Below are 16,487 nucleotides of genomic sequence, written 5' to 3' on the forward strand. Positions count from 1 at the left end.
GTCCAGTTCTGTGCGCCCCACTTCAGGAGGGATGTGGACAACATTGAGAGGGTCCAGAGGAGGGCCACCCACATGATCCGGGGACAACAGGGCAGACCCTACAATGAGAGACTGTGGGACCTGAACCTGTTCAGCCTTCACAAGAGAAGGCTGAGGGAGGACCTGGTGACCATCTATAAACTCACTGGGGGGGGCCAGAAGGGTTTGGGAGAGACCTTGTTTCCCCTAGCACCCCCTGGCATAACAAGGAATAATGGTCACAAGTTATTGGAAAGTCGGTTTAGATTAGACATCCATAAGAACTACTTCACAGTTAAGGCAGCTAGGATCTGGAACCAACTTCCAAGGGAAGTGGTGCTGGCTCCTACCCTGGGGGTCTTTAAGTGGAGGCTTGATGCCTACCTGGCTGGAGTAATTTGAGCCCAGTTTTTCTCCTGCTCAGGCGGGGGGTTGGACTTGAAGATCTACAAGGTCCCCTCCAACCCTACTTCTATGATTCTACAATTCACTATGTATCTTTCATTTAAAGATGAGGGTCTGCCACATGTGCATCTTGGATGAGGGAATACTGTACATTTAGTTGTAAAATACTTTTGAATGCTTTTAATGAGTTCTGATGACCTAATGAAACAATTTTCAGCACTAAAATTTACACTACTGCTTCTACACCTTTCATAACTTACACTTGTGTTTTCAGTAGATATCATAGCTATTGCCTCCAGAGCCACAAGCTGCAATGCTTCATTGATGGGGCATAAATGTTCATCCTACTTATCCTTATATGAATTTGTTTAACAAAAAGAAACTTTCTTAAAGCGTTATTTTTTTGGTTGTCACAAGGTAGAATATTTCTTTTGGGAAATGAAGGAGAAAACAAAAAAGGCACCCATTGCAATTCACCACTATATGACAATTTTGTAGGACTGAAACAGTAAATGTGTTAAACTGAGTACCCTATTAAATAAGGGCAGCTTAGTCCCAAGAAATTGTTTTTTCACAGGCATATATTTTTCTCCCACATACTGAGTTTTTGCACACATTATAGGTCTGTACATACTTGGACTCTGCTCTTGTGTCAGAACAAACGCATTAATTTAAAATATCATTTGTGAACTCACAGAATATAATTAAGATTAACATTTTAACCTCCTTTCTCTATACACTGCAGACATATGCCATTTTCTTGCTGAAAGATTCTGACAGATACAAGTCTCTTGTACTCTGCCTCTTGCAATCTAAAACAGAGCAACAAGCTCACAAAAAACTCTATTAGAGAGGAGGCAAAAGGTATTTTTTTTAAATGACTAGCATCTTCATAGAGGATCCATCTGTCACAGACTTCAGCCTGATATAAGGAAAGGGACAGACACAGCATCTATAGAGTTATAAAAATTGAGGGATACATAACAGTGTTCTAGAGCTACAAATCAGCCTAAACCATATAAAAATTACCTGAGTGAAACAGAAATAACTCTGAAGTGCTTCACAGTAGTACTTTGACCGGAGGGCAGTTGTACATTTGTACACTACTGAAACATTATAAATTAAAAGCACTTGCAATTTTGAAGCTCTCTCTCATTTAGTTAGCCTACAAATGTACACATCTACCCCATCTTCTGTCTTTATATAGCCAACAAAGTGAGCTAGCAACTACAGACTTGATCCAAAGCTCACTGATGTCAGTGAGAGTCTTTCCATTGATTTAAATGGACTCTGAATCAAGTCCTAGAAACCCAAATTTAAATCTTAATATTGTCGAAACAGGTATAAAACACAATAATCAAGGGGTATTTTGTACAGAATAAAACAAGTAAGGATTAAACTTCCTGTTTAATCTTGTTTTAAGTAGATGCTTAATAGACTGTGAACAACTCTGTAGGTCTTCAGTGAACCAATCATATCACACAGTGATTACACAACCTTATCTCCCGAGGGAATGAACAAATGAATTTCAGAGCTATCTTGATACTTCTGTTTACTTCATTAAGCAGTTTGCCATAAGGCTGGGCGGTGTGTATTTTGTGCAAGATCCAACTTCCCAAGTGTCACTCGCATTAAATATGAAATGTTGGATACCTGTCTGACACTCCTATACAATAGTTCCTGAACTTCAAACAGAAAAGGCTTTATGTTGGGCCCAGTGACTGGATGCCTTTGAAAATGCAAAAATTTCTTGTTCCTCTCTTTGGTTTAAGGAAACTTAGCTGGAAGTTTCCAAAAGTGGCCTCTAAAGAAGCCAGCCTTAAGACACGTGAAAAATTCAAGGGACTTGTATAAATTTTAACCAAAGCTTCAAGATGGATTATTTTTGTGTGAAACAAAAGTAGTAAGAACTAGGAAGAGAAGATGTCAGGTCCTCTGACTCATACTCCAGTGCCACAGAGCAGGGGTTTTCAACCCTTTTTAATAAGTGTACCCAAGGGGTGGGGAGGGGGGGTGGCGAGTGGCCGGATGCCGAGCAGGCGGGGGAAGGTGGTGAGCAGCTGGACCTGGAGCAGGGGCATGGTGAGTGGTGGAGCAACAGCAGCGCAGCATCTGTGTAGCCCTGCTCTCGCCCCACCCTGGCCCTGCACCTGTGAGGCAGTGGCACGGGGTGGCAGTGCTTTGTCCCCACCTGCCCCCGCGTACCCTTTGGGACCTTTCAACGTACCCCCAGTTGACAACCCCTACCATAGAGCGTGCTGGCTGCTTCTACTGAAATGTAACAAAAGCACTGCAAACAGAAGGGTCCATTCTTTTCACTCTTCACTCCTTGAACTCAGCATCAACACCAACTACGTGCAATGCTTTCTGTTTCCTTTAAATACAAAAAGATGGCTGTTTTTCTTTCTTTTTTGTTATTAAGGATCCTATAGATAATTATTATGTTATTTTAAACACTGTTATTAATATATAAAAAATAGGGGTGCACTGATGGAGATTTCTGGGGCCAATACCAATAGCCGATATTTAAGGGGGTGTATTGGCTGATACCAATCTGATTTCCAATACAGCTCCCTCCAGCTGGTAAGTCTGGTGTGGTTGAAAGGGAGGCGGGGAAGGAAGGGGTGTGGTGGGGGGCAGATCAATGGCCCCCGTGGTGAGGAAGGGGGTAGGGCTGGAATAGGGACAAGTGCTGCCCATGCGGGGAGGGGAGGGGGGATGGCCAGAGCTGGGGCTCGTGGCTGGGTGGGAAGGTGAGTCCTGCCATTGCTTGCACCCCGGATCTGCACGCGGAGGGGCAAGGTAGGCTGTAGCCGGGGCTGTCTGGGGCTCTTCCAAGTGGGGGCTGGGCTCAGAGCAGGCGCTGGTGGCACTGGAAGGATGCTGCATCCACCCCAAATTTCACCCCCCTCAGCTTCCAGTGCCGCCACCACCAGCCACAGCCCTGGCTCAATGCCTCGCCTCCACCTGTGCACTGGGAAGAGCCAGGGCTGCGCCAGGTGGCTAGCAGCACCGGTGCTGGGAGCAGAGGGGCAGCAAAATTTGGGATAGATACAGCATCCTCAGAGCCGCCAGCACCCACTCGAAGCCCAGCTCCTGCCTAGAAGAGCCCCATGCAGCCTGCCCTGCCTTGCACAGATCCAAGGGGCACATGCCCCCCACCATGCCCTCCCAGGGTGCAAGCAGTGGCGGGAGCCACCTCCCCCCTATAAGGCACAGCTTTGTCCCACACCCACCCCACCCAACCCTGCTCCTGTCCCTGCCCCTTCCCTCACTACGGGGGGCATTGATCTGTTCCCCCCATGCCCCTTCCCTCCTCCATCCCTTCCCTTTCCACCATACCAGATTTACCAGCTGGAGTCAGCTCTCCAGGCTGCCAGGCTCTGCTCCTTGCTGCCTGTGTGCTATACTGCAGCTACAGTTGTATGCAAGATAGGCATTTATTGGCCAAATTATCAGCCCCATTAGGCCAATATCTGATACAGCCAGTTTTCTTTACATCAGTACCGATCTGATAGTGGACCAATATATTGGTGCACCTCTAGTTTAAAAAAAATACTGTTTGTTAGTACTTAGAGCAAGTACTAACAAAATTGCAAAGGCGAAGAAAAGTACATGAGGTGAGAGAACAAGCTAGATCGTAATCTCAGGTTAGTGGACAGAGATAGTTTGTCCTATTAGTCTGAAGTCAGACAGAAAGCAAGACAAAGGTATACCTTTAGTGAACCACAGCTCAGGAGTTCATGAAAACTTATGCATCTCTGTTTCAGTTGTCTATAAGGTGCACCTCTAACTTGCCTTCAGTTTAGTGGCTTCACATTGCTGTAAAACTCAAATCTTCAAATAAGTTACTCCTTATTTAAATTGGTTTAAATGATATCAAACTGGTCTATACTGGTCCAGACCAGTGGTGCTCAACCTTCAGGCTCCATGGACTGGATGAGTGCTGAGGAGCCAGTCTATGGGCTGGATCCCATGGGCTGGTCAGTTCACAGCCTGGATCCTGCACAAGGTCAGTACGCAGGGTCAGTGCATGGGTGCAATCAACCACACTGGCCCAACTCTAACTGCTGGATCCAGCTGTGGAGCAGCCCTGCACACCAGCCTAGCCCCAGTCACTGGGCTGTGCCATCCAACTCAATGGGCTCCCCACGGATCTGGAAATTTGCCAATAGGGCCAGGGGAACAGTGACAGCATGAACTGCTACAGATCTGGAAGCCACAGTAATTGATGCCATCACTGCCCTGCTTCCAAATTTCCGGGCCTATGGAGAACCCTGTAGTTGAATGACAGCTGTGCAGCCCAGGAGTTGAGCACCAGTGGTTCAGACTGGTCCCGTAGGGCAGATTAGTGGCACAGCATCAGTCTGTGGATGAATCCAGTCCACAGGCGCAATCTGGTGCATGGAGCTGACCCACCTGGGGCTTGATGCCTACATGCCAGAACCAGCCTCTACACCAGATCACACTCATGGCCCCAATCCCACACATGTGGCTAAGTCATTTGGCTCACAGGGCTTAGAAATTTGGCAGTGGGGGAGCAGTAGCAGTGCAGAACCTCAAACTCTTTGCATATGATGACACTAAAGGAAAAGTTCTCTTCCCCTGTTACCCCATTATTAATTTGAAATGCAGGTGCCTGATTTGAAACTCAAATTTAGCCTGATTTCATCTGTTTCACAGACATATACAGTCATGACATAAGATGCTATAAGTTGCACAACAATGGAAGCAACAAATGAGGCTAAGTTGCACAGAGTTGGTATTTATTTAATATGCAAAAGAAGTGCTAACTTAATAATGAAAGCAAGAAAGAAGGATTTTACCAGGAAAACCAACAAGCGACATTGAAGATGGGTTGTTTACCACTTTATATGAATGAAAAATGCTCTGGATGAGGTTTCTCACATTTGAGGGAGGAATGACTGTCTTGCGGATAAGGCGTAAGAGAGTCAAGAATGCAGAGTTCTACTCTTGTAGTCTGACCTCAGGCAATCCGTGTAATCACTGCCTGCCTCAGTTCTCCTTCTGTAAATAATGCTTCCCTACTTGAAAAGGGTAGTAGGAAGTTGAATTCCTCATTTGTGAGGTGCTCAGGCACTACTCTGATAAGCATCCATAAATATGCTACACTTGTAGGTTTTAGTTATAAATATACCAATGACTGGCTAAAATGCAAACTTACTTCAGGATGTAGTTACTTTGGGAAATGTTAATTGGTTAGCTAGTGCAATTATTTACATACAGAACAGAGGGACCAGACAGACATTTATTGATCTACATAAAATTGCATGGTTAACTTTGAAAAAACCTAGATCCAGCCAAGTTATTTGGCATTTTACCGAATTCCCCTTTAAAATTATGCTTGTGTAACCAGCAACACCGTTTTCCCAGTGGTGGCTGACGCTTCTTCTTCTGGTTCGTAATCATGTATGTCCCACAATGCTCCCACAAGAAAGAGATGAGAAGCACTAACTAGGAAGAAGGGTGTTTATGGCCCTGGAGCTACCACACTGCTCCTCATACTAAAGGAAAAAAGATATGCCAAAGGACCAATTTGAGCCTTTCCTTTCTACCATTTGTTCATGAGGCAAGAGCATGGGTCACCACAACACAATAGATGCTGCTGACCACCTAGGGCCAGACCACTTCCTTTTACAGCTGCTTGTTGAGTCAGACAACCAAATGGTGGAGGGATTATAAAAGTAGGGTCATGCAAGGACCGTGCAGAGAAGGCTACTTCTCAGCTACTGAAGGCCAAGAGCCAGCTGGATTCAACTGCCAAAATGGACACTGCAAACAAAAATGAGATGGATTTGCTCATGTTAATCCCTCTTCATCTAAATAGTACCAAGTTCCTCTCCCTCACTCTCTCTCTGCCTTCAGTCTCATTAGCCAACCTCTTTGCTCCTCTAGTTCTCCTCCTCGAAAGCCCTGATCTTTAGGACTATCCACATAGCTACTCTTTTGCCTCACATTTCAGTGCTACCTCAATTTTTCTAGTGCTGGCCTATGGGACAGAGGGAAAATTCACAAGCTGCTTCTTGCCCGCATTCTCACGTAATTGGAGGTCAATGCTAATATGCAGTTATCTGACTATCGCATCTTTTATGCAAGTATAACAGACCTATGAACTACTGATTCTGTATGTCTCAACCACGTTTTGACCATCTGCTCTACAAGTGCACGGGAAGATTGTGTCAGCCTAAATTTCTGCATAGTAGCTGCCAGTCTGACAACCCCAGTCAGCAGCCTGTTCAGTCAGATCCAGAACGTGCAATCAAGATTGCAAAAAAAGTGGGTGTAAATCAGACGTTCTGAGTTTTCTTAGCATGCACCTCTGCCTTTGCCATCTAGAGCTGTGGTCTCCAAAGTGGGGTGCAGGAAGAAAATATTAGAACTTCAATTTATATATATATTTATATAAATATACATATATTGGGGGTGCATGCTCAAAAATTTTTTACTGATAGGGGTGCGCAATCAAAAAAAGTTTGGAGACCACTGATCTAGAGGCCAAGACGTTAAGCCCCAAAGTCTGAAAGATTGAATGCAGGCAGAGCTAAAACACGAGGAACGTAGGCTGAGCCCATCCCTTTCTTGTACCTACAGGCGATATCATTGCAGGAGGAAATGGTGATGAGGCCATGACTCCTTCTTGAAGATGCTGAGCTGGGGCAGAGCTGAGGTCATTGCTCAAAGTGTTTGACTTCCTAATGCCTGAAGAAGTTCAGCTCAGCTGCTGCATGGAAGAAAGCTGAAGTGGCCCAGTAATCACTATCCATCAAAGCCTTCTACTTGAACCCTGTGGGAGTGCATCCCCTTCCCCATCTTCCCTGACAGGACTGTTCTGTTCACCCAGATCTGGAATTGCAGGGCATTTAGAATGGAGTTCAGTCCCAGTGACTGGGAAATGATGTTAACTAGAGCCACAGAGATTAACGGCAACCACACATGGCACTTTCCCACCATGTTTTTCCTCAAGAAAATGTTGTTTCCAGAACTCCAGCATTATAGGGCTTTACAAAACCTTAAGGTTATATGAAACAATGCAGTAGCTACTTCAACATTTTAATGCAGCTGGTCTTTAACATGACCACACTGTTCTGATTCTCTGGAACAATGCTACAGATCTATACTGCATGTGCACTTTTGGAGTGGGATATATATTTTCCTCATATCTGTATTCATCTGTGTTCTGTACTTTTGATGTACAGAATAGAAAGAAATACCTTTCTGCTCTCTGAGTTCTAGAAACTGTCAGTTCACAGCATGAGGGTTCATCTTGTAGGACTAACTGCATATTATAGGTAGCATAGAAAAAAATTAAACATTGCTCTGGTGACAAGAGACACATTCTTTGTGAGCAGCTTGGGCAGTAATTGTATTTCTTGCAGACAGAGCCTAATCAGCTGCTACAACTCAGTGTACATATAGTTTTCAGAACAACCTATAAAGGTGTTTCCTGTTTTTTACTAGCAGAGTAAGAAAAAAAACCCTATCACAATCAGATTATGTGCCCAACCCTTTTTGTGGTGAAACATAAGAGGAATCCCTGGCACACTAGATAATAGTAACTCAATGCTTCAAAAAGCAATTGCTCACAAAAAAAGACACATAAAAAGCAGACTGCTGAGGGACGATGTAAATAGTCATGATCTTAAATATATTACAGTAGCCATGTTAATGCTTATCTCCCTAGCCTTCATTAACTGTTTGTTCCCTTGAGGATGCTGGTTATGGACTTGTTCAGTAATGCTGGACTTCCACACCATGTTTTCCACACCAGTGAGAATGACCAGCTTATGAGAAGGTAGTGCTTTACACATCAGGAAGGAAAGAGATTACTGCTATGGTAAATATCCTCCCATTTCCTTTAAGGTCTGCTCCCTCAGCATTGGATAAAGCTGTGCAGCTATGGAAGTTTGTGTATGTGACCTAAGCACAGGCTATTTTAACCAAATCCTGATTAGAGTAGTAAGTAGAAGAGCCACCTCTCACCTGCCACTCATATCAATAGCTCCATGGTCCAACCATCTTTCAGAAAAAGCTATGCAAGTGTTAACAGTCACCTGCACTCTCTGAGGCTGTGAATCCTGCAGGTTTTTTCCTACTGGCAAAGAGAGAATATTGCATGCCCATGAGCAGTAGAAGCCAGCTACCAGCTCCAGACAACAGAGGCAAACTTTACATGCGCTAGAAGCCAGACAAAAAAGCAGCTCACGCTATGCCTTGTTCTATCCTACCCACTAAATACAGACATGTGACAGCTGCCACCTGTCTGCTCTCAATGTAGAATTTTAACACCAAGGAGTCCGTTTCCTTCCTAAAAGACAGTTCACTTTGTGTCTTACACAGATAAGCAGGTCTTGCCCAGAAAGTACTCCCAGGGGAGTCATGTCATTACTAATGTCACATTTAGCATTTATGTTCCAGGATAGATGCAACAGCATGGGTACTGCTTGTGGCTATGCAGTTTCTGGCAATTGCCAAAATAAAGCCGTTGGGTTTTTCAGTTTAAGTTTGGGGGTGTCTGCTGTTTGCTAAAAACAAAAGCTAAACAAGTACTTCTCCCTACTTCAGGCTGGGAAGTGCACCTTCCTCCTGCAACAGAGAAGGGTCAAATAAGATTCTTTTAAGGGTGCCATGAGTGCTGAACAATATTAGCACCATTAGGAGTGCAAACACCTACACTTGATTCACAAGATAAACCCAGAAATTTCAAATAGGAATCCATACTGTTAAAAGCATTCTGACCTGCTGTGAGCTTTCTGAGTTCTTTGCAACAAAAGAATTGATCTATTATTTTTTGGTAGTAAAAAAAAAAATTAGTGAAAACTAAGACAGCATTTTCTGAGGAGTGTTATTAGTCTAAAAAGGTTGAGAACCACTGACTGGCCTAGGCTGTTTTCATTGCTGGGTCCCCTTGGGCAGAGCCCTGTGCTCCCATTCAGCCTCATCAGCTTTGATGGAGTGCTACAGAGGGGCCCACACTTAAGAAGCCAGTGTCAGGTTTAATGCCTTAGACGGTAAGTTCCTTGGGGGAAGAAAGAGATAGGGCTGAGCATAGGGCCAACAAATCTGTTACTAACAAGACCAACAAAGGAAAACAAACAAAAATAATGAAGTGGAAGTTGCAAATAACTATAATACATAGGATTAGTAACAATGCAAGTTACTTGAACATTTTTCTTTATGAAAAAGAGAGTGAGTTTGCTGGATGCCTGTGAAAGGAAGCCATTTAGTATTTCCTTGCCAAACATCAGCCAGAGAGTGTTGCTTTAACTCTGTTGAAAGCAGAAACTATATGTATATTATGGAATTGTACAATGGAAACTATTATAAATATTGGGGCACCCCAAAGATTGACTTCTGTCAGGCAGTTCCTGTGGCTCTCTAGCCAGTAAGCACCTATTTTCCCTACACGCTTAAAACAAAAACACTCCATCATCCACTTGTGGGGTTGGAGCTATTTTCACTCCTTCCTTTGAAACAATGTCACTTCCTACAGCTACAGGGAAGAAAGAGAAGGGAACAGAACAGAAGATTTAAGGATGTACACAGAGATTATTATCAAGGTATTCTCTTAAATATTTTAAATAGGTCCCTAATTTTCTGAACCTCATTTAAGATCCACACTAACTAACCTACCAGCCACGCAACAAACAATCAAAAAAAAGTCAAGCCTCATCCTTGTACTCCCCTTATAAAGTTCATTTATCTCTTTGCTGTTGGCCACCATACAGAGAATGAATAGACACTTAGGAGGGTGCCTGAATTCAGGCATTGTTTATAATCTGAAGGGGGCACCATACAGAGAATCATGTACATTCTGATTTTATTTTCAGTAGCAGCATATTTCTCAACAGAATAACAACTTCAATTTGAGAATTACACTGTCCATTTGTCCACCCCTATGAGAAGAAACTGAAGAGAACAATAGTTATTATACACACAAAATGTTTCACGTATAAAAGATATCTAGAAAATACTGCCTAGTTTTTGAGTTACTGGTTTTATTTGTGAATAAAAAATCCAGAATTGTTGCACGCTGTTTTTACACAAACATCAGTACAAAGGAACCATTCACTTTCCCAACACTACATGACACAGTGATAACATATGTAGCTCACTGAAAAGGAAATATTAGCACATTTTGACTATTCTACAGCACATTTAGAATATTAGCAATTCTACAGCTTTGTCTCTTGGACTACATCATACAGCCCTTTAATGAATGCACAACAGCAGCGGCCATTTATTCTAATTTTTTTCAGTTGTAAAAACAGTATGTATAGAAGAGTTACCTGTAATCCACAGCAGCCCACTGCATTCATTATGGAAGCATTATGAATAACCCTGTATGGAATCCCCAGCTTTACTGCACGTAGAACTAGATCGCTGTGTGTTGTGGCCCTGTGATACGGAGGGAAATGCATTAGACTGAGAAGATTTCAGCAACTGTCACCACCACTGTAGCTTGTTTTGAAAGTAAAATCAAAATGCCTCATAAATTAATGTTGTGCTGAGTGCCAAGAGGGCAGCAGTAGCCAGACTGACTTCCCCACAACAATAAATCCCAGAAAAGGGCTTCCATATTTGGTCCTCCAAGGCTGAAATTAGAGACAGCCACAGCATTTCACTGCTCCTAGCAGCTTTCTCATAAAGTTCAAGCTACAACAGTAGCACAATTGTTGCTTTTTAAAGTAACTTTTGGCAGCCACTCTAAGAGGAAAATTCTGTTTGCCCTTTGTCTTTTGCAGGTGCTTACTGGACATCTGTTGAAGAGCAAACTCAGTTTTACTCAGCAGAGAGCAACTCCAGCGTAACTCGGGTGTCTCCTTAATTACTGTGCAACCAGACTTGTTCTGACAGCCTCTGTGAACATGATGGGGGACAGCACTATACAGTGCATAGAACTTTTTACAGTCTGAAGAGTACTGTTTATTTTCCCATGTAGCAGATATGCATTAATTCACTGGACAAATATTTGGCTGGTAAAATATATTTATAAGAGAGATGTTTAAGTACCAGTCCACAGAGGCTCTGAGAAACAGCACTGAAATTTGTAAGGAACATACAAATGAGGGATTATATTTATTCCTGAAGTAAACAGGGGAAATTGCCACTTAAACTTACCATAGAGCTGTATTTGGTGCATCAATCAAAATGGACCTATAGTCCTCAGAGCTGGGCAAAACTCACAGCAGAATTGTTGAGAGTTTTGTCCAGATGTAGACCACGAGTACTTTCAGCATCAAAACTGCACTGAAATCTAATCTTGATTGCAAATAGCACACATGCTCACAGGGATGTGCAGGAAGTACCATGTTTTCCATATTATATGTGAAATGCGAAAATACTCTTAAAAATCTATCAAATCTGAACAATGGCTTCAGCTGCCTCCTTTTCCCCAAGGCACCTCAGACAATACAGCTCATGCCATGGAGGTAAGCAAGGAAAGAAACAGCATCTGGCTGAGTGGACTAGTTAAACAGGAAGACTGCTTTAGCCATGACCTCCTCTGTGGTTTCAGCCTAAGCCTAACAGAGTTCCTTCTACCTCTAGCCAGGCATTTTCCCATCCTTACTGCCCCTCTCACTTCCATTCTGTGGCATGATCAGGGGTCTCAGATATTGACTCAAATGTGGCAGCTGCTGGGAGGGGTAAGAGGAAGAGCTGTTTTCTAAAAATCAACCTCGTTGCAGCAGATTAAGCCTAAGGGTCTGAATGTTGGGAAGTTCGGAAGTGGCCAGAAATAGGCTCCCATCCTCAGGAGAGCAGCACTAAGGTGGTCTGGGCATAGAACAGCCTTCTCATTAACAGCTGAACCATCCCCTCCCCTTTCTGAAGGGAATTTGAGCACATCTGCTCTGAGAGGCTGACTTGTCCTCTTCTCTTTGCATCTGAGAGACAAGGGCTCTGTAAGACTTTGTGGGTTTGCTAATGATGGATCTGGGGACCAGCTGGCTTTATTTACTGAAATCTGTTCCAGCCAGCATTTACTCGCATTGGACCTCCCCCAGGAGGACCACAGCACAGCTGCAAGTGATGTGCTTGAGGACTCTGCTAATTGTAGCAGGAGGCCTGAAGGAGTCAGGCCCTCCACGCCTTTGTCTACAGCAGCATGGTCCAGCCTATTTGGCCCCATGGGCCCCACGCAGACCCTCATGGGCTGGATGGTTTTAGAATCCAAGGTGTGAACAACACTGCTGTTCACTCCCCACCTTCTCCCGCCACTGATTTGGGTTGCCAGTGATGCCTGAAGACCCCAAATTTGGTAGTGGGCAAGGGTTGTAGGAGGGAACAGCAGGGCATTCACTACCTGGGTTTTGGAGCCACACCAACAAGACTGTGGGCTGCAATTTAACCCCTCACAACCCTGTTTACACTAGTTGGACAGCCCAACACTACCACTTTTCCCATCACTGTTCTGCTATCAGTGCACTTTTACTGGGAGCAGCAACGAGGGGAGCACTAGCATAGACTAAAGGTGGATTTTTGTTTTTTAAAGTCACCATGCTGTCTGATGACAAAGCTAAAAGTCATCAGGTCTACTCTAGTATATTTACTATTGCAATTACTGCTACAGAGAGCCACCTGTTTGGGGAAAAAAAAGATTTGGATATTTTGAATGCAGCTGCCACTTGTAGAAAGGGGCTTGACTAGGGTATCCTAGTCTGCAGGGCTACAAGTCCACCTATACCCCTACTACATTTCCTTCCATCTTGGAGGCAAATAGACTTGAAAACTCTGAAGTCAAGTTATGGACTTCCCCAGCTTCTCTTCCCATAGGATTTTCAAAAGGACAGGCCAATCTTGCCCTCAGCCACTAGAGACCCTAGAGACCCCCTGTGGAACAGGAATACTTGGGATAATTAGTGAGAGGAAGAACTGAAGTAAGCCAGTTACCTTCAAAACACTGTTCTTTGCTGTTAGTGCTCCTAAGCTTGCATACACCAACAGTTTGATATATATACAAGAAACCCTCATTATTCGCAGTTTCAGATATTCGCAGATGCCAAACCCACATTTTAAATACACTTTAAACACTTACCAGAGCTCCTCGGGAGCTCCGTGCTTCCTGCTGCCGTGCTCCCACCACCACGTTCCCGCCATCGCTGCTGGAGCCGTGCCCCCAGCCGCCAAGGGCACTGTGTTCACAAACGCAGTGCCTTATTCGCGGATTTTGACATTCACAGGGGATATGAGAACGTATCCCCTGCAAATGGCAAGGGTCGCCTGTAGTGTTATCCTGCTTGTAAGTTGGTCAATTTACATCATAGGCATTATGAGTTTTATATATATTGCAGAAAATCAATCCACATTTTCTTCAGATAGTTTTAATTAGCAGCAACATTTGATACTTGAATAACAAAAAATGTAGACTACCTAATTTCTATATATTCCTTGTTTTTTTGCAAAGCTTTCCTGCCCATCCCAAGTGATTTAGCAATGATTTAGAAGACTAAATATCACCCTAAATTAAAAGGGATTCTCTACATCTTCCCATACTATATATTTCTACACTGCTGCTTAAAGTTAAGCAGTCAAATCTATACTAAGTGCTAAGGCATCTAAATAAGTGCTTTTCAGAAGTATACCAAGGAACTTTAGAGTTTAAAACTTGTGACCATGTGATATATGCAATGCCCTGGAACAGGGGTGTCAAACTCACTTGGTCCTGTGGGCCAGATTTGGACAGCAGGGAGCCTCACAAACACATCTCTAGCAGTGGGGCAAGTAGTGCTTTGCTGACTCAAAGAGTTGTGGGGATTAATTCATCTATCACTTGCCATGCCACTGTCAAAATGTGTCCCCAACAGGGCTCCGTACCTTGAAATTTGTCAGTGGGCCCCACCTCCAAATTTCTAGGCCCTCCAGAAGCCCTGTGAGCCAAATGACACAGCTCTGTGGGCCAGAGCTGGTTTTCAGGCTATATCTCTGAAACCTCTGCTATACAATACAAATATGATTTCTTCAGTTAAATTTTAAGGTCCCAATCCTACAATATGATCCTCATGATAGTCACTTAAGTCAATGGGGCTCTAATATAGGTACTAGGGTCTGTGTACATGACTCTGGCTACAGACCCAGAAGCTAAAAGCGTTCATATTCAGACAATATGCAGTAGTTGGGAAGGTAGAATTCCAAGGCATACTAAGCTATAATGAATAAAAACCAAAGTTTTTGTCATTGAAAACATTATTATGGAATTTGAGGAAGCAGGTTAAGATATCTATTTGCAAGCTCCAACTACATTTTGACACACTGTTAATCTATGGTTTATAGGCATAAGAGAATACAAGTACTGAACCTAATTTGAATCCTAATTTTAATATTAATTATATTTTCAGTATGTATTGACATTTCTGAATAGGCAGCATCATCTGTAGCTAAGTACTAGTTTAAAAAGAATGGCTTGATGTTTCCCTTGGAGCCATATTTACATAAATTACCCTATTTAGACAGGCATGCACATATTACTCCTCTCTTTTATAGAAAAAACACACCCCAAACGGTGTACTCAGTGATTTAATTTTCCTTGCGTCCTTTAATGCTGTAATATAAATCTTGGATCACCAGCTGGAGACAAAGAGCTGTTCTGTATAGTTTGACATTACAAATTGATGATGCTTGACTGAAAAGGCAGAAGGACATCCTTCTGGTGATAGAAAAGGACTATAGCTACCGCTGGGAATAAGTAATGGAAATAAGAGGCTTAATAAACCAAACTAATAAGACATTTATAATGACCCAGATGTCCTTAAAGACTATAATAGATAAAGCCAAAAGCATCTGCAACCAACAAGCAGCATTCAATTAGAAAGTAACTGCATATACGCACAGTATATAAATACAAATGGTAATTAAAAAGCACCCTCTCTTACAATGTATGATACATTTCTTGACTATGTAATAGCCTAGAATTTCTTCAGTTAGCAGACAATCTGACACTGAATAAGTTTAAGGAGGACAGCTTGAAGAATGATAAGCAATTTTACAAATGCTGCAGGACTACTGAAAGGGTGATTTATGGGCTTGTGGATCTGTATTCTTATCTTATGAGGATGTTTTGCAAGCTGTTTGGGGGAGAGAACTGCAAAGCAAGACTAATAATGACATGAACAATTTTAATTTTTTTGCATGAAACACAGATGTAGCCAGTTATGCAAGTAACTGAACAGCAAATACTTCAGTTTCTGAAAATGGTCAACTTCTTCACTGCAGTGAAGAAATTACAGCTATGCAAAAGTGAGCTCCCATTTATTCAGGAAGCATAGTAGCCAAATATCAAAGCCAGAGCAATAAATAAAATATTGCCTCATCTTACCCAAATGGATCACCAACTACAAGAAAAGCAACATCAAATAGATCAGCATCTTTTAAAATGTTATCAGCCTCTTGTTCCACTGTTTCTCGGTCTGCCAGAATCAATTCCCTTCCATAAAACTCCTCCTAAAGGTTAAAATAAAAAACCAAAATTAGACAGTTTCATTTGTTTCAGCCTCTGTCTTCTGATGAGCACAATACTGGCATCCAACCAAACAGACATCAGACATTAGCTGAAACTGCCATGACCTAATTCTTGATATCATGTTGTAATTAACCATTCTTTAAACCATTTTAATTAGTATCCTCTGAGGAAGCATTTCAGAATCACACTCCACCTCTGACTCTCCATGATGCAGACCTTATTGTGCATACATATAACATTTGTAGTCAAGTTTCTTTGGGTAAATGTGATATGTTTTATTAAACCAATGAAATAATTGGAATATTTGTTCTTTGCAAGCTTTTGGGCACAAACACCCGTGTTCAGGCATGGGGAGAAGGATGTTTGTCCTGAAATCTTGCAAAGAACAATTTTCCAACTATTTAGTTGGTCTAATAAAAGATATCACATTTACACAAAGAACCTTCCGTGCCTATGTCCTTAGACCAACACAGTTACAACCAGCACCCCCAATAACATTTGTAGCATCTGATCCTTCCACTACTTTCAACACAAGTATAATTCCATGGAATCATAGAATCAGTGAGTCGGAAGGGACCTAGACAGA

General features: G+C 42.7%; 1 protein-coding gene across 2 annotated transcripts in view; it reads right to left on the bottom strand.

Moving 5' to 3' along the window:
- The window catches only part of DPH5 (diphthamide biosynthesis 5), a 60,788-nt gene that overhangs the window by 25,625 nt on the left and 18,676 nt on the right, over positions 1 to 16,487 (bottom strand). For both annotated transcript variants that reach the window (XM_019501695.1, XM_019501697.1), the window contains exons 3-4: positions 15,758 to 15,882; positions 10,731 to 10,839 (exon numbers count right to left, since the gene is read on the bottom strand). In XM_019501695.1, coding sequence (XP_019357240.1) covers positions 10,731 to 10,839; positions 15,758 to 15,882 — 234 coding nt within the window. The remainder of the gene's footprint in view (positions 1 to 10,730; positions 10,840 to 15,757; positions 15,883 to 16,487) is intronic.

Source organism: Gavialis gangeticus, unplaced genomic scaffold, assembly GCF_001723915.1.
Source record: "Gavialis gangeticus isolate Ggan-Ray unplaced genomic scaffold, GavGan_comp1, whole genome shotgun sequence".
NCBI classification, from domain to species: Eukaryota; Metazoa; Chordata; order Crocodylia; family Gavialidae; genus Gavialis; species Gavialis gangeticus.